Source organism: Chiloscyllium plagiosum, chromosome 38 (assembly GCF_004010195.1).
Source record: "Chiloscyllium plagiosum isolate BGI_BamShark_2017 chromosome 38, ASM401019v2, whole genome shotgun sequence".
NCBI classification, from domain to species: domain Eukaryota; kingdom Metazoa; phylum Chordata; class Chondrichthyes; order Orectolobiformes; family Hemiscylliidae; genus Chiloscyllium; species Chiloscyllium plagiosum.
Window position 1 is genome coordinate 2,153,499 of NC_057747.1, and position 25,677 is coordinate 2,179,175.

The window sequence follows — 25,677 nt, forward strand, 5'->3', positions numbered from 1 at the left end:
GGCTGGGGAGGGAGTATTCAACCCGATCACAACCTGATTGGGATTCAGTGGTCTGCAGTTCACAGCACTGCACCACTTGCCACCCTCCCTGGAAACTTCATACTGTTGAATAGTGTCATTGAATTTGGCAGTTACTTTCAGTGAAAATGGGTAATTGCATGGATCTAAATCTTCAACAACACATGAGGGTCAAAGGGATGTTGTTGTGGTTATTTAGGTAGCAGTTTCTCACGTCTGTTTATATTAGGCAGAATTTATTTTCTTTGTATTCAGAACTTCTGCATAATATTCTCCATGTTTCACATTTACAGAGAGGAGAGTGAGAGTGTGCTGACACTGAAGGGATTAACTCCCACCGGAATGTTACCAAGTGGGGTGTTGGCAGGAGGACGACAGACCCTACAAAGTGGTAATGATGCATTGCCTCTTCCTGTGCCTCAAGTGGATTGGGGCATATCTCACTGTTTCACTAGCACTGCACCTAATGCATGCTGGGAGTTTGTGATGCTTTTTAGCTCCTGTCTCAGTGGCTGACCTAAGCACTGTTACTTGTAACCAGGCAATATGAATGCATGCTAACCAAGGTCTACATATCAGATATCAAAGCTAAATATTGGTCATGTTTTATTTCCTGACCTTTGCTTTTGCTTAGATGCTTCTTCAGGTCGGGGGTATTTTTAAAGGTGACTATTTTAGGAGAGCTGCCTTGTATGTTGTAAATTCAGACATCCAAATAATTTAAATCGTGTAAACTACAGCTCTTAGTCCCATAAACAGTCAGGCTGCATATCCTGTTGACTTCAGGTGACCATGACCAAACAAACCAAGCTTCAGTGAAAAGAGCACAAATATTTTACATGTCCTATTACTATAAGTCAATTTGTTTATGATCGTTGTATGATATTCAGTCTTAACTTGAGAAAACCAATAAATGAGGCACAGTAAGCGTGGAGTATATCACATATACCCCATGAAATGGCACCAAAGTATTTATCCTCTGTTCATATTTGTGTACTGTGCATGCATGTTCACTCCGTTTGCTTGAATTGTCTTCAGATCTTGTAATGTGCTTTTCCTTCCTCCACAGATAAAACAATCTTCTGTGGCTCTGTGCATCAATGTTAGAAGTAGTTATGTCTGTGTAACTTTCCAGAAGTATCTTTTCAGGAAATATTGTGGAGTCTGTTAATTCATATTGGGACTTAAGATGATTGATTGTGTAAGAGTGAGTGTTTGAAATTGTGATCAAGTCTTTTTGACACCATTGCAATTGAATGGGAGGAAACTCATCCCAGCATTGGCTTGTGATTAAACTTCCTTTGAGTGTTCATACTTGTTTTATTTCAAAATAAAAATAGCCTATGGAATTCCAACTACAAACTGGTTTGATTCAAATACTTTGCAACACTGGGAGGAAGGGGCCCAAAATATTTTGAAACTTTATCTGGAATCAAATTCAATATTTGAGTATGTATGACAACAAAAGAATGAGTGACTGCTGATATGAGTTGCTGAACCAAAACTGCCTACCCTAACTCAATTTCCTCATTCTTACCCATTATCATCATAATTTTTCCTTATTAAAATACTGAGATTGTGTTACACTTTGTAATGTCTTTGCCTCTTTAGCTACTTGTGAAATATTCTATGTTGTAATAGTCCTCTGTGAGAAACAAATTATTCTGACTTCTCCATTTGTCCTGTTGATATCTTTTCGGCCCCTCATTAATTGATTCACCAAACAGTTATAGCGGTCTATTATCATCCATGTCAGAATCACCCCTCATTGCTTTTCAAACTTTTAATAGGTTGTTCTCAAACCTCTGTTCAGCTGGAAAAGTAAACAGTTGTAGAGTCTTTTGGCGTTGTTATAATCTCTCATTTGGTATCATTCTTTCTGAACCCTTTGATTCTGATATCCTTCTGTTAAGTTGTCCCTGTCATATTGTTCTCTTGCTTTTAAATACATGGGCAGTGGGTTTAATTTAATGAAATGAATTTGCCAGTCCATGGCCTTTGCTACCTACAGTCTTCCACCTTTTAAAAATCTGTCTGCTCTGTTACATCTATCAGTTCTGCAATCTGCTTAGGATCTTGCTGGCTTAGCATGTTTATCTTTCACTATTTTCAAAAATGTATCAGTTGTTTCATTGCACTGAGTTGCATCTGTCATATTTCTGTTCATTGCCACCTATTTGTGGTCTTCGCAATAGTTTGTATTGATGCCTAAGTTAGTATACTGAACAAACCTTTACAGTATTTCTTCTACACCCCAGGTCCAAGTCAATACTGTAAATGAATAATGGAAATCCCAGTTGCCTGATAGCCACATCTCAGCAATCTGAAAAAAAATCTAATTATCCCAAATTTTGACTTGTATTCGCTTTCCAATTTTGTAGCCTAACTGGCTATAGTCACTTAAGACTTTTTTGTTACAAGTTATTAAATGTCTTTGGAAAATACGTATCCATAAAAATCAATGTGTTATCTCTATAACTTAATTTTATCAACTAATTAATTTCATCAAGCACAGTCTGTCTTTCAAAATCATTTGCTGTGTTTTCATGCCTAACCCTTGCCTTTCAAAGTGATTACTACCCTCATCCCATATTATGGGCTTTTAAAGTTTATCAACAACTGAGGTAAGATTAATTGTATTCTCGTTTGGTCAGTTTCCTAGCAGACTGTTGACAGTGAGAGATTGTTGTAAGATCTCAGGATTTTGTGGCATCTATATAAAGTCACTTCTGGACATGAGGCACTAATATTTCATCCCAATGCTGCATAACTGATTGTTCACACTGCTGTTTTTTCACAGAAAAATAGGTTCTTAAAAATTTTGGATTCGGTAAATTCTAATTGAAACATTTAAATGATATATAATTTGTACATGTAATGGAAACTTTCATGTGCCACCATTATAGTACTGAAGCCTGAGTGATCACACTGGTACATCTTTGAAAATACACGTTTCTAGACTCAGTAGTTGTTTCATTGATTTTTTTGTAGTGTGATGATCATTCAACTATGCAGATCAAATCTTTTCTGTTCTCTTACATAATTGGCCAACTTTGATTTGAGAGTCAAATTAGTTTATTTAGTGTTTGGAAAGGAAGGAAATTTAGCAAGAAAAATGAAGTGCTGAGAAAGGTCTAGCAGCATCTGTGCAGAGAGCAACAGATTAATGTTTCACATCCAATAGTAATCTTTGGCTCTGAAAAGGTCATAACCAAATGTTAGTTTTGTTTCTATCTGCACTTGTACTGCCCAACTTGCCAAGTTTTCCAGCACTTTGATTTTGTTTCATATCTCTGACATTTGTATTGTACTTCTAAAGACATTTTGTCAGTGTTCCATTTAGAACCTGAGTTCCTTGGTGGTAAGTTAGGTTATATGCTTCAGAACATCAGTTTCTTCAGGCAACAAATATTGCACATGGAATTGATCTAGGCTGAGAGGGAAATGGTTGAGTAGTGCGAAGAAAATTGTAATCCAGTGGCCTAGTTAATGCTCTGGGAACACTAGTTCAGATCTCACCTTGGCAGCTGTCAAATTTAAATTCAATTAATGAAATCTAGAATTGTACATTAACCTCCAGAAGAGTACCTGTAATGCTATCAGTTTCTTTCCTCAAAAACCTATATGGGTCATTCATGTCCTTTAGGGAAGGAAATTGCTGTTCTTGCCAGGACTGGCCTACAGTGAGTCCAGGCTCTTAGCAATGTGGTTGACTCTTAACTGTCCACTGAAATGGCTGAATAACACACTGTTCAAGGGTAATTAGGGTTTGGCTACTGTATGTCATGAAATAATAAAGTGTTGATGTCCCATGAAAGAATTGTTAAAAACTGTACATTATCTATTTGCACCTCCTGGTTACACAGACCTAACATTATGCCCCTCGATATTTTAAATGAGATGTTTTAAATTCAAAGTTGGCCTTCATTAATAATGTAAACAATCAGGTATTTTCCAAGTTAAAAAATCTCAACACCAGGTTATAGTCCAACAGGTTTATCTGGAAGTACTAGCTTTCACAGCACTGCTCCTTCAGGTGACTTAGCTTCCAAATAAACCTGTTGGACTATAACCTGGTGTTGAGATTTTTAACTTTGTCCATCCATCCAACAACAGCACCTCCACATCATGGTATTCACTAAGCCCAGTTTTCTTTTCAATTGACGTTAATGATCAAGAAAATTGAACAAGATATAAAACTGACTACCATTATGCACCAGACTCATTCTGCACTTTTAGCAGAGATCAATTTCATTCTCCATGTCATCTGCAAGAGTTGCAATCTTTTTGAGGATGGAGAAGGAAACCACTTGGTTGGATGAGGACATTTTGGAGCTACTTTATTTTACATCCATCGAGTTAAAAATTGTTATGTTTGGTACAAATTGTCATCTTGTAAAATAATGAAAATATTATACTTGCTCACATGGGTTCTTTACTTTGGCAAATGAAATGATCTTTAACCTTACTCTAATCTTCTCTCCGCCTTTGCTGGAAATCCATGGCCTTAGCTTTCTTTGGAAAGAGTAACCTGACTGACAGCTCATGTATCTGTCTTTGAACCTCTCTCTGTATGTTCACAACCTTGATGAGCACGTGGAGCCCAGGCACTTCTCCACATGATTAACTTGACATGCTTACCAGTTGCCAAGGCACATATATATATTTTCAGGAGCTGTGGCAGGAAGCAACATCAAAGCTTAATCCATAATAGATTTTTAAAAGAAGAGTTATCAAGGGTGCAGGAACAGAGATGTGAAGATCACACGTGCATACTTATGACGAGAATGTGGTAATTGGCAAATCTCTCTTTAATAACAAGAATGTGTCACATTTTTTGTAATAGAACTTCTGAAAGTGCTTCATAGGAATGTTATAAAATAGAATAGTAAAAACGGTAATGAAGCAGTCAGATTGTGAATAAATGCACAACTAATTCATACCTGGGAACTCTTGTTTCAGGAAAGAAACACATTATTATGTGACTCCAGTCTGACATCAAAGTTGTTGACTGACATCTGAAGTGGACTAGTAAGAAATTTGAGGGTATGTAGGGTTGAGCATTTATTGGTAGCCTTGCCAGTAATGCCCTTATCCTTTATTGGAAAATAAAATTTTAACCTATATTGCATATACAACCTTGATAAAGACCCAAATATTGAAACTGTTCCTCAAAGCTGCTTAAAGATTTCAGGCAGAGACTTGTGTCTAATGTTTGCTGTGCAACATGCTTGAGCTATTTCCCAGAAATGAATGGAGGGCCTTGCTGCTTGGAATTATGCAAGGATTAACTAAACTGTAATGAAGGGTTAACCAAATTTCACACCACATGATGCAAATCTGTATTATCAGATTTAATACATTTGTTTTATTTAAAGTTTGAAATTTTTAATTTATGCATTCAGGATTATAAACATACCATGTAGAAGCATGCAAAAAGCTAGTTATACATTTTTTTAATTCCAAATTTGTACAGTCAGGAATCAGACCTAAATCTGTTGCATTGTGCTTTGATTTATTTAAGCAGATATTGGGCAATGCAGCATCATCTTGATAAGAGTGGTTAGTATTTTGAACAGTATTTTGTGATTAGTCCCCCATGATTACTCCATGTTGATCTGCACTCTCTACAAACTGCAGTTTAACCCAAGAGCTTGACCTCATCTACATTTAAGCCTATTATCGCCATTGTTTCTTTGAAGACTCCATAGTTGCCTCACGCCCCAGTAGAATTAAAGATTCCAATGCTTGCTTTCGAATCCATCTATAGCTTCTCCTTGGCTGTTCCCTAATCTGTATATGTGTATTGTAGCCAAACCTTTGGTATCTGTCTACTCTGTATTCCATGCACTATTTCCCCCCCCACCCCCATCACTTTGGATCGTTGACAATGCACTTTGACCGACAGCTGCCTTCCCCGAAGAAGGCCTCACTGAATCCTTGGGTCTTCCCATCTCCTTCTCATTTTCAAAATCTGAAAAAGATTTCCCATGCTGTACTTTCATTGTCGCCATTCAAAGATGCATATTTTTCCGTTTTGCTGCGTACTCAGCGCCGACAGTGCGAGAAGTTGGATATGAAAGGTGAGATTGTGGGTTAAATTTTAGACTCCTTTCACCAGTGATTTAGAGGACTGCACTGAGTCCAGAGTCTCAGTACCTTTAAAGTATCTAATTACCTGCACGTTCTCTCCCCAGCTGTCTTCAACATTTGTCTGAACATTTACCTTGTTGGAAAACACAGTTGTAAAACCATTATTTGTGATGCTCTTTCGATTAGATAAACTAAAATGTATCACTTCAGGTTTAATGAAAACGTGCTTTTCTATATCAGTGTAGTGGGTTTGAAATAAACCTGTGCTTTCCTTATAATACTTATTAACGTTTGGATTGAGAGTAGTTCATTCGCATCATGGAAAGCTGATTTTAAACCACAGAGCGCACAAAGGCAAAATACTAAACTGGATGGTTTACAATAGTCTTCTGTGCTCAGAATTGCAAAATAGCCCAGGGTATCTTAAGTGGTACTATCATTGGCAACCTAATTTATGCTGCTTCTCGCAGCACTCGGATCATCTGATGTATTTTGGAGATTGCAGCTTACCTTGTGTGCTGATAACAAGCAGGCTGAGCACTGAGGCTGTTTGTACAGGACAGCTTCTTGGTGGGCATCTACCTTTTTAATCCAGTAAGGACATTTCACATGTTTCCTGAGCCCTCTTCCTGTTGCTGACTGAATTTTTCACTGCACAATGAAGCAGTTGGACCCCTCTAATATTGCAGAGTTGCTTTGGCCATTAAATGAACTCCTCACGAGACTTAAAGTATGTACTCCCTTCAGTCATTCAGAAATTCAGCTGCAAATGTCTTTTAAGTGTTGTAATTGTATCTGCATCTACTACTTCCTCTGGCAGCTCATTCCATATATGCACCACCCTTTGTGAGGAAAAAGTTGTCCTCAAGTCCCTTTTAAATCTTTTCCCCTCTCACCTTAAACCTATGTCCACTAGTTTTGAACTCCCCTGCCATAGAGAAAATAAGTTTTCTTTGCTGCACCTTTTCCAATTTAATAATCTTCTTCCTTATAGAAGGGCAGCCAGAACTGTACACAGTACTCAAAAAGTCATCTCACCAAAGTCCTTTACAGACGCAACATGACATCCCAACTCGTTTACTCAGTGCACTGATCAATGAAGGTAAGGGTGCCAAACATTTGGAATACTGTGTACATTTCTAGTTGCCCTGCTGTAAGAAGGATGTTATTGAACTGGAAAAGATGCAATAAAGATCTACAAAGATGTTACCAAGACTTAAAGGTTTGAGGAATAGGCTGGGACTCTTTTTTTTTTTTGGAGGGGTGACCTTATAGAGATTTATAAAATCATGACAGGCATAGATAAGGTGAATAGGCAAGACCTTTTCCTCCGGTTAGGGGAGTCCAAAACTAGAGAGCAAAAGGCTAAGGGGAGAGATTTAAAAGGGACCTGAGAGGCAACCTTTTCACACAGCTTGTATGGAACAAGCTGCCAGAGGAAATGGTAGAAGCAGTACAGTTAAAACATTTAAAAGGCATTTGGACAGGTACAGGGATAGGAAATGTTTAGAGGGATATGAGCCAAAAGTAGGAAAATGGAATTAGTTAAATTTTGGAAACCTGGTCAGCATGGATGAGTTGGGCCGAAAGGCCTGTTTTTATTCTGTATAAGGAGAAAGTGAGGTCTGCAGATGCTGGAGATCAAAGTTGAAACTTTATTGCTGGAACAGCACAGCAGGTCAGGCAGCATCCAGGGAACAGGAGATTCCTGAAGAAGGGCCTGTGCCCGAAACGTCAAATCTCCTGTTCCCTGGATGCTGCCTGACCTGCTGTGCTGTTCCAGCAATAAAGTTTCAACTTTATTCTGTATAACCCTAACTCTAAAACACCTACTTTTCTGATCCTTACCCAGCAACCTAAAAGCAGAGCAAAAACATGCAACTGGTACAGTGGGAGTTGTTTATTTTATTCACTAAATTAACAAATAAAAAATTAGGTGAATGTGCTATACTTGTAAGGAACACCCTGGGTTTGCCTTCTAAATTTAGATTTTCTTCAAAAATTCTATGAAAGAGATCAAAAGTTTTAGACTTGGCTTAGCAGTACACATGGAAATACCCATGTTCAACTTCTGATTCTTCATGAATTTAATGCAGATTTTTATGCAGTTGATCTAGTGCCTGTCATTCTGCTCAGTAGTCCAGATTGTCAACTCCAGAGGTGAGGGGGAATGGACTTGCCTGTGATCACTCCCTCTTCGATTTAATAATCCTATTATGTCAAGGTTTGTCTGCATTCGTTCATGCGTTGAAATAACCTGGGTGAGGTATATCACCCACAGAACTGTACCCGAGCAAAGAGAAGTCAGGGATTGGGAGTTGGCTGGAAAGGAACAAACTGATTTGAATTGCATCCAGGTGTCCTAATGATGGTTGTTTCCAGAATATTATGTAGCATCTGGAGAAATGAAGAATATCTGTAATCACTGCGGACAGAAATATAGAATTAACATTTCAACTTGGTATCCAGTTTTGATATGAAGTCGGCTCCTTAACTCTGTTTCAAGGTGCCATGCTGAGTCTCCATATCTAGTTTCTCTTGCCCCAAATATTCCCCTCTGCTTTACTGCCAGTGTTATGTTCTACTCGCTGATCAGTGGAAATAAAATTTGCTTTTGTAATACTTTGTCCTTGAAAGCTATTTGAAATCTTGGGGGCAAAAAAAAAGCACAAAACCCATGAGATTGAAACAGTTTAAAATAAATGCAAGGTTGTCCATTTTGGCTGGAAAACTGTAAGGGCAAGTTATTATTATTTTAAATGAGAAGCCAATTCAAAGTGCGTCAGTGCATAGGGATCTAGGTATTTTTGTGCATGAATCACAAAGTGGGTATGCAATTACAACTTAAAGGCAAGTGGAATCCTGGTATTCATTGCAAAGGGTCTGGATTATAAAAGTAAAGAAGTGTTGTTATTATATAAGGTGTTGGTGAGATCGCACCTGGAATAGTGTGATCTCTATTTGGGGAAGGATGTGGTGGCACTAGAAGTAGTTTAATAGAGATTCACCAGGTTGATTCCAAGGATGAAAGGGCTGTTGTACGAGGAGTGATTGAATAGTTTGGGCTTGTATTTGCTAGAGTTCGGAAGAATTTGGGAGGGGAGGGAATCTGATTGAGGTATATCAAGTACTAAATGAAATTGATAACGTGGACATTGAAGATGTTTTCTCCCCTTGTGGAACAGTGCCAGTATGACTCTTCCTGTACTGTAGTGTCTGGTACAAGCAAAGCCCATGTTCCCCAGTATGTGGGATGTTGCTTACTGGAGTAGTTAGTGAAATAGGCTGCAGCATTCGTATATCAAAAATGGAGAGTTTTAGAAGTGATGGACAAAAACATTTGCTCCGGCAACATTAGCTCCCCAGAACTAAATGTGCCCATATGGTAATTGGACAAATACAAGAAATATTGAAAATGCATAGCTGGATGATCAGTAAGGCCTCTCTGCCTTTAACTGAGCATTCAGCTGTCTTTTAAAGAAAACCAGTCGATATCTATAAAGTATGTTACTAATCTTTCCCTTTGTTTCCCATCGTGCAGCTTTTGCAATTTATTTGATAAACTATCAGCTTTAATAGCTGATAAATCTATTTTAATTAAAACTTAGTTCGCAATGTGACATTAACCAATCGCAAAAGCTCCTTAACATGGAATAATTCTCTGTTGGCAAAACTAAATGAACTTGCTTTTCAATTACGTGGAAACTTAAAGCCACCTCCTTTGAATCAAAAGCTTTTTTTATGTAAAATCATGTTGGTCCCAATAGCTTTAGTGCCAGCAATTTCATCTATAAAACAGTTGCTGCAATGTCACAGACCCTGATTTACAATGAACTCTTTTGCATGTCGTAAACAGAGTTTTAATTTTAAGAGACTGTACTCTTCTATCTTTATATTTGTGTTGAGGAGGTGCCCTTGTCGAGGACTAACATGTAAATCTAATATGTTGTAATGGAATGATTGTAGATATTTCCTAATCAACCTGTCAGATGTGATTACAAACCTCTGCGTCAGGAGTGTGAGGGAATGCTATTCACTTGTCTGGATCTCTGCAACTCCAACAACCTTCAAGCTTGACACCATCCAGGACAAATGCAGCCTTATTGATTGATGCACATCCATAACCAACCACTCTTTACTACTAAAGTTCAGTAGCAGTAGTGTGTATCATCTGCAACGTGCACTGCAGAAATTCACCAAAAATTCATTAACAGCACCTTCCAAACCCATGACCAAGGACAAGGGCATCAGGTACATGGGAACACTGATACCAGCAAATTTCCCTGCAAGCAGTTCACTACTTGATGTGGAAATTTATCACCATACCTTCAGTGTTGATGGACAAAAATCTTAGAGTTCCCTCCCTAATGACATTGTGGATCTACTTACAGTGCAAACTGCAGCAGTTCAGGAAGGCGGGTAACTAGGGACAAGTAATTGATGCTGGCCCCTCTAGTGTCCCACAACTGGGGGAAAAAATTCAAAGTTCCGTACCTAAAATTCATTCTATGCTCTTGCCAACCTCAGTTCTTCTTCTAAGTTGTGCTTAGCTTAGAGAAGTACTGATTATGCCCTACTGCAATCTCAGCTGATTATTCAGCAGGGTGCTTCCTTGCTCTTGAAGCTGAAACTTCAACGAACAAGGACAAAGAACAGTACAGTGCAAGAATAGGCCCATTGGCCAACCAAGACTGTGTCTTTTGCCTCTATGCTATCCATAATCCCTAGTCCCTAACTATTCATGTATCTGTGAAGATGCCTTTTAAATGTTGCTATTGTCTGTCTCCTCTACTACCTCTAGCAGCTCATTCCACCACCCTCTGTGTTTATATAAAAAAAACCCTTGCATGTCACATCTTTAAGCTTGACCCCCTTTCACTTATCCCCATAAACCCTAGTAATATTTCTACTCCAAAGAAAATGATTTCCACTGTCCATTCTATCCGTGCCTCTCATGATTTTGTTAACTTCCATCGGGTGGCCACTCGTCCTTTGGTGTTCAAGTGAAAACAAACAAAGTTTGTCCAATCCCTCATTAGCTAATACCCTCCCAACCTTGCAACATCCTGGTGAACTTTCAGTATCTTCTCCAAACCCTCCACATTCTTCTGGTAGTGTGGCAACCAGCACTGTTCACAGTATTCAAATGTGGCCTAACTTAATTGTTGTACAGCTGCAACATGACTTGAGGAGAAAGTGAGGTCTGCAGATGCTGGAGATCAGAGCTGAAAATGTGTTGCTGGAGAAGCGTAGCAAGTCAGGCAGCATCCAGGGAACAGGAGAATCGACGTTTCGGGCATAAGCATGACTTGCAACATGACTTGCCAATTTTTGTACTCTATGCCGTGGCGATGAAGGCAAGCTTGCCATATGCCAGCTTGACCACCGTATCATCTTGATGCTACTTTCAGGGAACTGTAGACCTAAATTCCTAGATTCTTCTGCATGCTGATTCTGCTAAGATTGTCATTTATTATATATAGTACACTGTTTATTTCAAAAGATCCAGAATCTATGTTGAGCATTCCTAGGACATCATCTACCCAGCTGTATGTGTATTTGATGATTTCTGGGCCATTGTGAATGTCACAATCATACATAACTTACTGGATTAACTAGATTGCTTATGCCCGAAACGTCGATTCTCCTGTCCCTTGGATGCTGCCTGACCTGCTGCGCTTTTCCAGCAACACATTTTCAGCTACTCCAGCATCTGCAGTCCTCACTTTCTCTTCGAAGGCATTCAAGAGTCAGCCACATTGCTGTAGATCTGAAGTTGTGTATAGGCCAGACCATATGAAGACAGATTTTCCTTTCCTAAAGGAATTAGAGGGACAGGGGGCATTTTACACCAATTGACAATGACTTTGTGGTCACCACTAGATTCGTTTTTAATTCCAGATTTACTGATTGAAATCCAGTTTCACTATTTGCAGTGCTAGGATTCAAACCCATATTCCCGGAGCCTGGTACCATGGATTGCTAGTTTAGTGATAATACCATCTCCCTCAACCCTCAATCCCTTGTCCCGAAAGTCCAGGACAATTTGAAAAAATGGTTTAAGAAGCATATGAATCCCACAAATCCATAAATTGAGGAACAAATTACACTGGTTTGGCCTCAGCTAAAGTATTGAGGCTGATTCTGAGCATACTTCAAAGGATGCTTTCCAGGATGTTAGGAAGAATGAGTGACTTCAGCTGTGAGGTGATGTTAAGTAAGATGAACATTTTGGAGTGAGTAGGCAGAGATAAATTAGCCTCCATCTGAGTCACTCAGTATCCAAAGGCCATTAATTCAAAACCATTGGCTCTTAAGAGAGGAGTGAAGAGAATTTGCTTTATTGAGTTGTTGGCTCTGTGAATGATTCCTCATCCCTGAAACCATTTTTGTGAAATGCTTCTGCAATACCTTTTGCATCCTTGCTAAGATGTAGTGCCTAGAACGTGGTGTATTAACTCCACTTGCGGCCAAACCAGAGTTGAAGTTAAACATAATTTACAAGCTCTTGCATTCTATACTCTAATGCTAAATCCTGGCATCCTGCATGATTTACATTCTCTCAACTTGTTTCCAAGTATCGATGCCCAAGGAATTCTATTAACCTGAGCATCCCCCTCTCTGGAAAACAGCAATTAATCTGCTGACCTGTTATTCAGCCAATTTCTTATGCGAGTCTAAACGAGTCCCTTTTGGAAATCTATGCGTACCACACAAACAGCATTACTCTCGTCAATCTCTGGCCTTTCATCAAAACAACGCAAGCTAGTTAGTCAAATGCAGTTTCCTCTTAAGTCCATGCTGGCCAAGTGACTATTCATTTTGTCCTGAATAATTGTTTCTCAAAGTTTCCCCAACACAAAGATTAAATTAAGAGGACTGTAATTGTTGGGTTTATTTTCACACCCTTTTTGTGAATAAAGGTATATCATTTGCAGTTCATCAGTCTTCCCAGTACGCCAATTTGAGGGTTAAAATCCACTTTGACCTTGAATAATCAGACAACACCTAGGTAGCCTCAATCCAATTAATAATCCAGAGTGATGACTCTCTGTTTCCATATGTTGTCCTAGCCGCTACATCTTAAAGCTTCCTAAAGAGGTATAAATTATCCCCCAAATCATGTCGCCATCTCTGTTCCTCTTGGGCTGAGGGACTAAAACTAAGCACAGCACTCTGAATGAAATCATATCAAATAAATAGTTCAATCTAATTGAGGAAATACTGTGGTTTCATAGTGGAACTCTCCTCTCTCAATTAGAGGATCTCAGCAGTTTTGCGCACAAAATATAGGCCAAAACTCTGATCTGCCACCATGGTTCAGGGCTTTACCTCCAACACGGTATTTGTACCTGCTGTGTGAATAATACTGCTATGGTACAGTGATAATATCATGAGCATTACCTTCAAACATATACTGACTATGAGACACAAAACAATACTGTCTGCCACGTGGCGAGTTGTAAAAGGACCCGTGATCCGATCTGAAAAAAAGAAGGGAAGGTCTCCTGGTGTGTTGGGCAGTATCTATCCCTCAGTAAATATCACAAAAAAAAAATTGTCTGGGTATGTGTGTCATTACCTTTTGAGGGGCCTTGCTTTATAGTAATTAGTTGCCATGTTTTCCTGTATTATAACAGTGGTGTCTTTTCACTCCTTACCTGATTGGCTGTAAAGTGTCCTGGGATTGCCTGATTTCACAAATGGTGCTGGATAAAGTGCAAATAATTTCTTTTCTGGAGTGGCAAATTGAGTTAGAATCGAGAGATAATATTGCTGAGGTAGATGAGGCAATGCCCTGGGTTACAGGCACATGGTGTGTATTTGCATTTAAAAGGCAAGAGACCCTGATAGTGGAACCTGAATAATGTTAGAGGGAGTTTACTGGCTTGGTGAAAGCAAAATTTGACTTACTTTGCCATTTCAGTCCATATCCATTCTAACTTGACACTGTTTTGTGGCTGCATTGTGATGTGTTTAATCATGCAGGTTTTCCTCACTGAAACAGATGTTTGTATATTTTATAAGAATAGTACAAGTGGATAAAAAACTTGAATCAAGACTTCTTTGAAAGCTGCAGATGCTTCTTGCATTGGATAATTAGAATCCTTTTCCTGATTTATGGACACTGCCTAGGTTAAACATCAAGCTACAACCTGAGGACATGATCAAGTGTGATGCCTCCAAGGGTGAATAACTTGCAGAATGTGGAGGATGGCCAATTGAGTGAGGAACTGAAAAGCTACCAGAGTCTTTATGGCGAGGGTGAAAATTTAGATAGAGATATAAAAGTTGAATATTTTTTCTAAGGATTGGGATAGAAATAATACACAAGATAAGTTTGGGACTTTTACATAGAAATTGAAAGGGGCTATCCCAGATTGGGTATGAGCTGACTAAATTGTTGCATCTGTTGGATTAGTAGAATATTTGTTTACAGCTGAAGTAATCACATTACTCTTGGGCTTTCTTACCTGCAGTGAATGCAGTGTTGACATTCCCACTGTGAAACAGTTGAATTGATTATTTTTCAGCAGTCCTCTTTATCTTTTGGATTATTGAATCCCAGTTCTGAGTATAACATCGTTGTTCCACTACCCCAGTTTTGAAGTTGGGACAGGGCAAGATCGAAATTGAACAACAAAATCATTAATCCTGGAAATCTTTGCGTTCTTGCCAGCCCCTCTGGGTTTACATCTGAGGCAGTTTGATTTAGTAGAGGGAACTTTATCTAAAAGGATGTCTGAAATGGAATTTAGTGATATACTTCACATTAACAAAGGTAGAAATAATCCAAAAATGTTTGAGGGATAAAAATGTATCAAAAATCAGATAGATGGAATTGACAAATGCTTGAGACAAAATTATTTGGCTTGTCTATAAATTCCTGTGTTCATTCTTCTTCTTAGACCTTTCAACTTGCAGATTTTTATAGCTCAGAATCAGTGCAACCAATGCCCAAATCAATCTCTCTCAAAGATCTGGCCTAGTTTTCTTCTCAACCAATTTTCATACTTAACACTTCTGTGATTCTGATTTTACTTGCTACCTGCCATCCGATATCTACATAGGCTGTCCAGTTGAGGGTAATAACTCAGTGCCATTCTCCAGACTTTTCCCCGTACCCTTGCACATTGTTTCTTTTTAAATAATGTCCAATGTGCTCTTGAATGCCCCAGTTGAAGCTGCTTCCAACCACACCTCCAGGCAGTACACTTGTGTAAGAAAGATTTTTTCACGTTACGTTTGTTTTTTGTCACAAATCATTTTAAATCTGAGCCATTTTATTCTTGATCCTTTGAAAATGGAGAATGGTGTCTTCCTATCTCTCTCTCTCTCTCTCTCTCTTTGCCCCTATTAATGAGAACACTTTTTTTAACTACTGTCTTCACCGTGTCCTGCCATCTTCAGTGATCTGTCCACATATGCACCCAAGTTCCTCTGCTCCTCCAACCTCTTTAGAATTGCATCCCCTATTTAATGTTGTTTGTCCTTGTTCTTCCAGCCAAAAGGCATCATCTTTCACTTCTGCACTTCAAAGTTCTACTCTGCTTTACCCACAGTTTATAATACTTTTGAGTTTCATATCATCTGTAAACTCTGAAATTGTGCTCTGCAGACCAAGATCCAAATCACTAATATATATCAGGAAAAGCAAGAGTCTTGTTAACAACTCTGGGAAACTCCAGTACAAACCTTCCTCAGCCTGAAAAATATCCACCAAACATTACTCTCTCTTTCCTATCAGTCAGCCAATTCTGTATTCATGTTGCAGCTGTCACATGTAAAGGTTTTTCCAATCTTGGTGCAGATTTCTGGGTGTGTAAAGTTTGCTTCATTCTGAGTTACTCAGGTGTTGGCATGAGTGTTTTATACATAAGAGAAGAAAGTGAGGACTGCAGATGCTGGAGATCAGAGCTGAAAATGTGTTGCTGGAAAAGCGCAGCAGGTCAGGCAGCTTCCAAGAAACTGGAGAATCGAGGTTTCAGGCATTAGATTAGATTATATTACAGTGTGGAAACAGGCCCTTCGGCCCAACAAGTCCACACCGACCCGCCGAAGCGAAACCCACCCATACCCCTACATTTACCCCTTACCTAACACTATGGGCAATTTAGTATGGCCAATTCACCTGACCCTGCACATCTTTGGACTGTGGGAGGAAACCGGAGCACCCGGAGGAAACCCACGCAGACACGGGGAGAACGTGCAAACTCCACACAGTCAGTCGCCTGAGGCAGGAATTGAACCCAGGTCTCAGGCGCTGTGAGGCAGCAGTGCTAACCACTGTGCCACCGTGCCGCCCTGAAGAAGGGCTTATGCCTGAAACTTCGATTCTCCTGCTCCTTGGATGCTGCCTGACCTGCTGCGCTTTTCCAGCAACACATTTTCAGCTCTGTTTTATACATAAACTGATTTTCAGATATTAATCATTCTCCATACCAACAAGCTTTGTTACATGTCCATTACAATATAAAATTATGCATGAGCTGTGATCTGTTCTTTTTCTCTCGAGCTAAGATAAAAAGCAAAACCAAAGTAAGAACTGAATTGATTAATATCCATATTGTTTTGCATTACAGTACCAGTATCATCTATGCTTTGAACAAATTATAAATTGTACACTGCTGAAATTTCTGTTTCCTGTGTTGTATATTAACACTTTTGCATACTAAAGCTGCCGCCCTGAATCTGGAGTTAATTATGGTTCTGTCTGGGGAATAATGTTATGCTGCTGTTTGTTCCTTACTATTTCTATGAAATACTACGCTACTCATCTCTCTCATTCATTTTTGCATGCAACTGCTCACTTCTGTACAGCCACAATTGAGGCAATTGAGACTGATGAAGGTACGCCCAGTGTGTCAGAAATAGAGATAAATGGCAGAATTCTGGGGATATGGGGTGAAAATGATGTAGATTTTGGGTAGATCTTAACTTGCACAACAGAAATTGAATTGGTCTCTCATTCACTTTTATTGTGAATAGAGAATTTTTTGAGGAATATTGTGTTTTTCCTTTTGTAAAGGTGAGTTAGGTTTAGTCGTCTCACTGTCTGCATTACCTTGTATGAGGTGATATTGTGGAAGTGAGTTGCTAGATGAATAATTTCTTTAACAACCTTGTCAATTTATATGGAGCATGTTTCATTAGTTTAAGTTCTGCATGTTAAGAGTGCAGTCTTTCCAGTGTTTGAAGTTACTGCATGAGAGTGCTAAAACAATTTGCATGTTTCTGTTAGATTCTTAAAGACAAATGCACCACCATCTTGATAGTAAGTGAGCTGAAGGATGATTTCCTATTCCAGCAATCTTATTTTTTTCCCCTTGGAATTAATTTGGATGATCTCATTGGTCTCTTTCCGATCTTTGCCTCAGAAATGCTCATTCCTACTTGTTTCAAAAGCAGATGGTTCAAGATTGTTCTAAGATGTTTACAAAAAAGTACAGATCATCCTCCTGCCCATGAACTGGTCCAGGGAGTGGCTGAGCTCAGGCACACCATGTATTGAATGATGTAATATTTATGGATTCATAAATCTGTAGCCTTCAAATGAGCTTTAGAAGGGGCAAGAGGAAAATAGTTCATGACTCCCAACGATGAGTGAAGAAGGATTCTAGAAATGGAGATAAAGAAGTTGACAAGAGTCACACCTTGAATGAAAAAAAACATACAATATGGTATGCTTTAGTGGTAAAGTAGAAGATTGAGGAACTTTTTAAAAACCAAAAGCTGAGGGACGAAATATAGAGGGTAAATCTGTAATAGGGATTGAATGTGCTTCTTTATAGAAAGGAAGAGAAGACAAAGTGAAGTTAGGCTCTTTAGAGAATGAGACTGGAGGAAAACAAAAGGTAGGCCAGTTAGCTTAACACGTGTTAGTGGGTAAAGATTTGAGCCTATTATAAAGAATGTAACAGAACATCAAGAAATGCATAGTATAGTCAAGCAGAGCCCTTGTGGCTTGCTTCATGCCTGACAAAGTTATTAGAAGTCTTTTGAAGATGGAGAAGACTGGATGAAAGGAGAACTAGTAGATGTAATCTATGTAAATTTCCAAAACACAGTGAAAAACATATCACAAGTTAGGCTACTTAACCTTACTCAGGTAAGAGCCAGTGGTGTTGGGAGTAGTCTGTTAGTATGATAGAGAACTGGCTAATTAGAGTCATAGTGATATACAGCACGGAAACAGACCCTTTGGTCCAACCCACCCATGCCGCCCAGATATCCCAACCCAATCTAGTCCCACCTGCCAGCACCTGGCCCATATTCCTCTAAACCCTTCCTATTCATATACCCATCCAGATGCCTTTTAAATGTTACAATTGTACCAGCCTCCACCACTTCAGCTCATTCCATACACATACCATCCTCTGAGTGAAAATATTGCCCCTTAGGTCTCTTTTATATCTTTCCCCTCTCACCCTAAACCTATACCCTCTAGTACTGGACTCTCCTAATCTTGGGAAAAGACTTTGTCTATTTATCCTATCCATGCCCCTCATGATTTTATAAACCTCTATAAGGTCACCCCTTAGCCTCCAATGCTCCAGGAAAAACAGCCCCAGTCTATTTCGTGAGGGTCGGTGTGGACTGGTTGGGTCAAAGGGATGGTTTCCACACTGTAGGGAATCTTATCTAATGTATTCAACATCTCCCGAGAGCTCAAATTCTCCAACCCTGGCAACATCCTTGTAAATCTTTTCTGAACCTTTTCAAGTTTCACAACCTCTTTTCGAGCAGAAAATGTTGTACACACATTTCCAACAGTGGCTTTACCAATGTCCTGTACAACCGCGACCTCCCAACTCCTGTACTCAGTACTCTGACCAGTAAAGCGAAGCATACCAAACGCCACCTTCACTATCCAATCTACCTGCGACTCTACTTTCAAGGAGCTATGAACCTGCACTCCAAGGTGTCTTTATTCAGCAGCACTCCTTAGGACCTTACCATTAAGTGTATAAGTCCTGCTAAGATTTGCTTTCCCACAGCACAGCACCTCGCATTTATCTAAGTTAAACTCTATCTGCCACTTCTCAGCCCATTGGCCCATGATCCCATTGTAATCTGAAGTAACCTTCTTCGCTGTCCACTACACCTCCAATTTTGGTGTCATCTGCAAACTTACTAACTATACCTTTTTATGCTCACATCCAAATCATTTATATAAATGATGAAAAGTAGAGGACCCAGCACGGATCCTTGTGGTACTTCACTGGTCACAGGTCTCCAGTCTGGAAAACAACCCTCCACCACCACCCTCTGTCTTCTAACTTTGAGCCAATTCTGTATCCAAATGGCGAGTTCTCCCTGTATTCCATGAGATCTAACCTTGCTAACCAGTCTCCCATAGGGAACCTTGTCAAATGCTTTACTGAAGTCCATATAGATCACATCCATTGCTCTGCCCTCATCAATCCTCTCTGTTACTTCAAAAAACTCAATCGAGTTTGTGAGATATGATTTCCCACTCATAAAGCTATGTTAACTATCCCTAATCAGTCCATGCCTTTCCAAATACATGAACATCCTGTCCCTCAGGATTCACTCCAACGACTTGCCCACCACTAACGTCGGGCTCAGTGGTCTATAATTCCCTGGCTTGTCTTTACCACCCTTCTTAAACAGAGGCACCGCGTTAGCCAACCTCCAGTCTTCCTGTGGAGGACCTGTGACTATCGATGATACAAATATCTCAGTAAGAGACCCAGCACTCACTTCCCTAGCTTCCCACAGAGTTTTAGGGTACACGTTTGGATATGGGGGCATTTTAGGATGGCAACCTGTAATAGTGTATTGCTGTAGAGATTGATGTTGGGGCCGCAATTCATTTTAATATATATAGTAATGACTTGGTTGAGGAAAGTGATTGTACAATCGCCATGTTTGCAGATGGCATAAAGATATGTGGGAGGGCAAGTGGTGAGGATGCAAAGGGATTTAGACAGGTTAAGTGAATGGTGAAAATATGCCAAAAGGAAAATGAGGTTATGCACATTGACAGGACGAATAGAGGAGCTGAATGCTAATTAGGGAAGGCTCCAGAAGTACACAACCGAGAAACCATATGGAATGTTGACTTTTATTTCAAAGGGAATGGAATAAAAATGTGGAAGCCTTTCTAAAGCTATGCAAAGCACTAGTCCGATCACAGCTGGAATACTGTGAACAGTTTTGGGCCCCTTATCTAAAGAAAAATTTATTCTGGCGGTCCAGAGAAGTTTTAGTGGGTTGACTCTAACCATGGAAGAAATGTCTTATAAGAAGCATTTGAGTAGGTTAGGCCTGTAGTCACTGGAGTTTGGAAGAATGAGCGATGACATTACTGAAGTATAAGATTTTTAGGGGATTGACAGGATAGTTGTTTCCCTTTATGTGAGAGTCTAGCATCAGAGGGCATAATCTCAGACTGGCAGGTCACCTATTTAAGACCGAAATGAGGAAGAATTTCTTTGGTTAGAGAATCTGTGACATCTTTTTTTACCAAGGCTGAGGTAGACTGATTTTTAAATCAGTTAGTAGATTGAGGATTTGGGGATTATGTAGGAAAATGGAGTTGAGTATCAAATTAGCCATTGAATGGCAGACTCAATGGGATGGAAGGTTTACTTCTGCTCCTGTGTCTTATGAGGCAGTTTCTGTTCATACTCATAAATTATGGTTGAATTTGTGCATTTTATGAATTCATTTGAAGATGTAGTTATTTAAATTGTGAATTCTTGAACAAATTAATCCATCAGAACTTGGCTCTTAGAAATTAGCCAAGAATTTCCAAATAAGCTTTCTGTGGTCTCCTTACTGAGAGCTGCAATGAAATAGGCCTTCAGCTTGCTTACAGTCTGTGAACAATAAGGTTGCTCCTTTGTCTTTATATATAATAGTGTTCACAACGCATCTGCCTGGTTGTGTAAGATTAATAGTGATTGACTTTAAACTGCAAATTTCATGCAGGCCCTCTGATTAAAGGGCTTGGTGTTGATATTTTCAGCTGTCTTCAAGTAAGTTAACAGCTAAGGTAACAGCACTGTATTCGAGATAGCTTATTTTCCTGTGACAAACTACTTTAAAATAGACTTTATAATCGTTAAATGTGGTATTGACTTAGATTTGACATGGAGATTGGTACATTAATCAAAAAGCAAAGTATCTTTCAAATTCTTATGGAGCAAATTCTTGTGTATTAGTCTATAAGCTCTGACACGTCCTTAAACAGCAGCCAAACAATAGTGGAGCCAGCCATTTCACATGATTGCATTGTAATTCTTTAAAAGTGTACTTTTAGCTCAAAAGTCATCTTTTGAGTAAAGTTATTGGAACTTAAACTCACCAACATAGTCGTCTTTAATTAAAATTATTTGCTGGAAGTGATGAGCTTACATTCCTCCCCCCCCACCCCCCTCCTTCGTGAAGACTGATCTGGGTCTGATGTTGCAATAGGTTCCAGTCAGCAAAAAACGGTGGGGAGGCTTCCAGTTATTGACATATATTTGGAAATTTGATCCCGAAGATTGGCTTGAATTCTGATTGCAAAAGCAAAAAAAAATTAATTAAAAGTGAACTTATTCATGCGCTTGATATTTTCTTCAAACTGTGAAAAAAGACAAAAACTGTACCAGATCCAGTAAAGAAGAATCCTGGTCACACTGGCCACAAGATGAATCAAACGTCAGTGTTTAGATGCTGGACTTTGTTGCTGTCTGTCAAATTTCTTATTTGATTTTCCGACTGTTTCGCTGTACCTAGCAGGACAGACGCAGATCACTACCCCAACATACAGGGAAATTCATCCCTTGTACGAACTGTAGCTTTTTCTGATTGTCCTCTGATAGTTTGCTTCGTAAGGATTTTGGTGCTCTGTACTTTCTTCAGGTATTCAGTCTCCTATTTCTGTCCTGTAAAATGGAGAACTGTCTGTCAACAGATTTATGTTGGTGAATGAGGGACAGAAATGTTTCACTGAATACACATTAAATTTTTAAAATGCCATTACCTCTGATATTGAGCTGACCATTTTTTTTGCTTATAAGAAATCTACTTTGTCCCATTTCCACCACTCATTCATTTATTCTGTATTTCATTAAGCAATCCGAGGATTCTCACCACAACACAAAATCTGTAGTTTTGAAGAAGCTAAAGGGCTGGACAGGATTAATGAGCGAATGCCACCAAGGAAGGATGCTACCCAGCAAGATGGCATCAACTCTGTGAATGCGTCAAATACTAACGAGAACAATGGAACTGGCAACAGCAACATACAGTGACTGTCTCCCCTTATCATTCTCTCATTGCCTGAGATCTCCCTGAATCACAGCTTCTGAAATGGCTTCAGTTTCTTGGCCAAAGCGATCTATCCATATGTTTTTTTGAACGACTGAACAAATTTGGTGACTTTTAAATGATCAGTTACGGTAAAGCCATCCTGCTTTTGAGAGAACGGCCTGTGGTAGATGAAGATTCATGTGCATGCAGCATATACTCAAGACTTCTGGACCCTTGGAAAGGCATAACTGTTTTCACTAAATCACGTCTAGAATAGCATCTCACGCCCATCGACTTCAACACCTGTTAAGTTTACAATCTTTGTTGAATAGCTTTAGTTGATTCCAATCAAAATTTGAACAGAAACCCTAATTAATGCTGAAGAGCCACTATTTATTGCTGAACATTGTTTCATAATAATGTCTACTAAAGACAAGTTTTTAAATTGTAGAATGGTCTTAAAAAGTAATTCTGAGGCTGCAAAATTATGTATTTTAAATTTAGAAAATGCCAAAAATAAATCTATTGGATGGCAGGGCCTGGTAACATGCTGACCTCAGCTTTATTCCTTCTATCGGACGTTATTAAGCCTGTGCTACAATTGCTGCATTCTAGTTTGTAGAAATGTTTCTTGCTTTAAAAGAAACCAAAGCTATTTAACCCAGAAGGACACTGGCCCGTAGACCCCAGCTTTTGTTAAATTTACATTTCTGACCCCTTTTTAAGTTTTAACCTTATTTTGAATTACTAGCCCACACACAATGTTAATTGAAAGGTACTTTAAATTGGATTTTGTACATTGTGAAAAGACATTTGATTCATATCAAGTCTGTAAAGCTTAGCTGTGTAATTTGTGTATGCATGTTTTTTCATTTTGCAGATATTTAATATATTAGACCTATTATGTACAGGACAGCATCCTAGGGTTGCATAAATGTAATGGGTACCTTTTTAGTGCATTGTGAGTATTCGACTGGCTTATATTGCAGCAACCCCCAGGGTGGAAGAGCTTCAGGCGTTTTGACATGTTTCTGTTTATGCGATGCAAGCTATTGTCCAGTTTAAAACCAGGATCGTGGTGGCAGTGTCAAATCAAGGTTGCATGTGAATTTTTTTTTATAATATTGCTCTGTTCAAATACATTGTGTCAAAAAGTTAATGTTTTATTTGATTAATAACAATATTGATTGTCACAGTACTTGGCTGCATTTTAATGCATTTGCAACCGGATCCATTTCTCAATCTCTCGCCCACCAAACTTGAAACATCATGGGAAAGAAAAGTAATTGTCTCCCCTCTTTGTTTGCCATGAGCACATGTACATAAGTCTGTCTCAGCTGGAAGCTGTACACTTGCTCTGACATATTTAAATATTTTCTAAGATGGTACACAATAAATGTTGTGTATGGGCCACGGCTTTTACCGGACAGTGTGGATTTATTCTTTCGCCCCTGTTGGAAATCATAAAATTCCTTCATCAGAAGCAAACAAGATGCTGCACAGTCCCTCAGAGTATATGGACTATTCAATCAGTCTCCTTGCTTGATTTGATTAGAATTCAATTACTTAAAATACCCTGGCCCCTTCATTGCATGCTAAGTGTTACAGATATATTCATTGTCTTGCATGAAATGTTTCCTGCCCAGTGGTGATTAGAAAGCAGATTTTCTCTTTTTTATTCCTTTCCTGGCTCCACTCAAATTAATCAGCTTTGCATTTGATGTTTGTTGTCTAATTACAATGAAGTTTTAAATTTTCTACTTACAATCTTATTTTTCATTTGAATTGACTTAAAGAAGTTTAACTTGAATTAACTTGATTGTTAAGAACTTGTGAACAAATAGGGAAATAGTTTCTCTGAACATTCCACTTTCATTCAGTATCCTTCATGCTGTGCTGTGGATATTAGCTTTGGCCGACATTGAGAATATCACTGGATCTCCATCAAAACATTCTAACAAGAGAATCTCATGGTCTTACTTTGCAAAAGTAGCTAAGTGTCAACTTTGGTCCGGTTGATAACACACTTGCCACTGAGTCACCTCAAGAGTTCGAGTCCAGTTCTACATGCTTCAGTCTTAGTCTCATTTAACATTCTAATGCATACTGAAGATGCTACCTGAAAGATGGAGCATTAAATTGAAGTCCGTGTCCACCCAGTGAGGTGCATGTAAATATCTGTTGGCATTAATACTGAAGGAGGAAAATTCTCCCTGGTGACTGTGAATATTTATCCCACAGCCAAACATAAAACCAGATTAGCTGGTATTTAGCAAGTCGTTGCTGCTGTGATCCTGCTGTGGCTGACATATTTGCTATATTAAAAGTGATTAAACATCAAATTGATGTTATTAGCTTATAAAATGCTTTGCAGAATCCTGAGGTCAGGGAAATAATATAAATGCAAGTCTTTCCTTGTCTAAAGATCCCTCTTTTGGATTGATGCCGAGGTTTTGTTTTGGAAAACCAGGAGTTGGTCAAACATTCACAGTGCAGGATATGCTTGGAACCTGAAGAGGAAACTAAAAGATAAAGTCAGTAGATGATGAGATGGATGACTTGCTTGGATTTATTTTTTAAAAACTGCAGATGCAGTCAGGCAGAAAAACTGGAGTTTTGTGTTTTGAGAAATAGGAAAATAGGAAGTACAACAAATCCAAAAGGTGACTTCTGATATTCGGTGATTTTTAACCTGCATTTCAATTCAGCATGGCTTCTGTCTTCACTGTTCTTCTTTCATTCCTCGTGTCTCTTTTTTTATAACCAGCCTGACCAATATTTGTGGCCTTCAGGTCTCTCTCGGCCTCACTCCTCTCAATACAATAATCCTTGCCTTTGTACCCATTCACTGTCATCCCTATCACAGAATCAGGACTTACATGACAGTCACCAGAGCACAGAGCAATTTCTAATGACAGCTGCCTTTGGGCTGTAGTGGTAACTTCCATTGACTGAGATGTGTGGATTCAGGGGCAAGTGAATTATTTATCAGCATCTTCATTGTTTGGAGACAACTCAAATGCTTCTGGAATATAGGTTACATAGTCTCGGCATTAAATTGCCTATCTATGCCAGCAACACAGAATAAATCTCTTACTCCTTCCAAGTTGCAATTGAAATTACAAACCCTGAAGGATTCTCTTCTGAAGTCTCCAGAAATTGAGAACACATCTCCTAGGTATTGGTGTCAGAAAACACCTATGGGAAAAACTATGGAGGTTTCAAACCTAATTGGAAGCTTCTTTGAACATTACCATTTATGATTAATGACCGTATTGGAGATGGGAATCAAAAGGTTAT

General features: G+C 39.0%; 1 protein-coding gene and 1 long non-coding RNA gene across 7 annotated transcripts in view; one reads left to right on the forward strand and one right to left on the reverse strand.

The window, feature by feature from the left end:
* The window catches only part of LOC122541750 (serine/threonine-protein phosphatase 2B catalytic subunit beta isoform), a 117,102-nt gene extending 93,303 nt beyond the window's left edge, over nucleotides 1-23,799 (forward strand). For 3 of the 6 annotated variants that reach the window (XM_043678655.1, XM_043678656.1, XM_043678661.1), the window contains exons 12-14: nucleotides 312-409; nucleotides 7,106-7,213; nucleotides 22,201-23,799. In XM_043678655.1, coding sequence (XP_043534590.1) covers nucleotides 312-409; nucleotides 7,106-7,213; nucleotides 22,201-22,379 — 385 coding nt within the window. In that variant the 3' untranslated portion in view covers nucleotides 22,380-23,799. Of the gene's footprint in view, nucleotides 1-311; nucleotides 410-4,980; nucleotides 5,065-7,105; nucleotides 7,214-16,932; nucleotides 16,963-22,200 lie in introns of those variants that run through there. The other 3 variants (XM_043678657.1, XM_043678660.1, XM_043678659.1) reach the window with 3 other exon arrangements.
* On the reverse strand, nucleotides 11,577-25,554 carry LOC122541751. Its single transcript, XR_006309667.1, has 3 exons — nucleotides 25,545-25,554; nucleotides 18,483-18,486; nucleotides 11,577-11,734 (listed from the first exon to the last, which is right to left on the reverse strand). It is a non-coding gene; the product is annotated as an uncharacterized LOC122541751 (long non-coding RNA).
* Nucleotides 25,555-25,677: the final 123 nt, after the last annotated feature.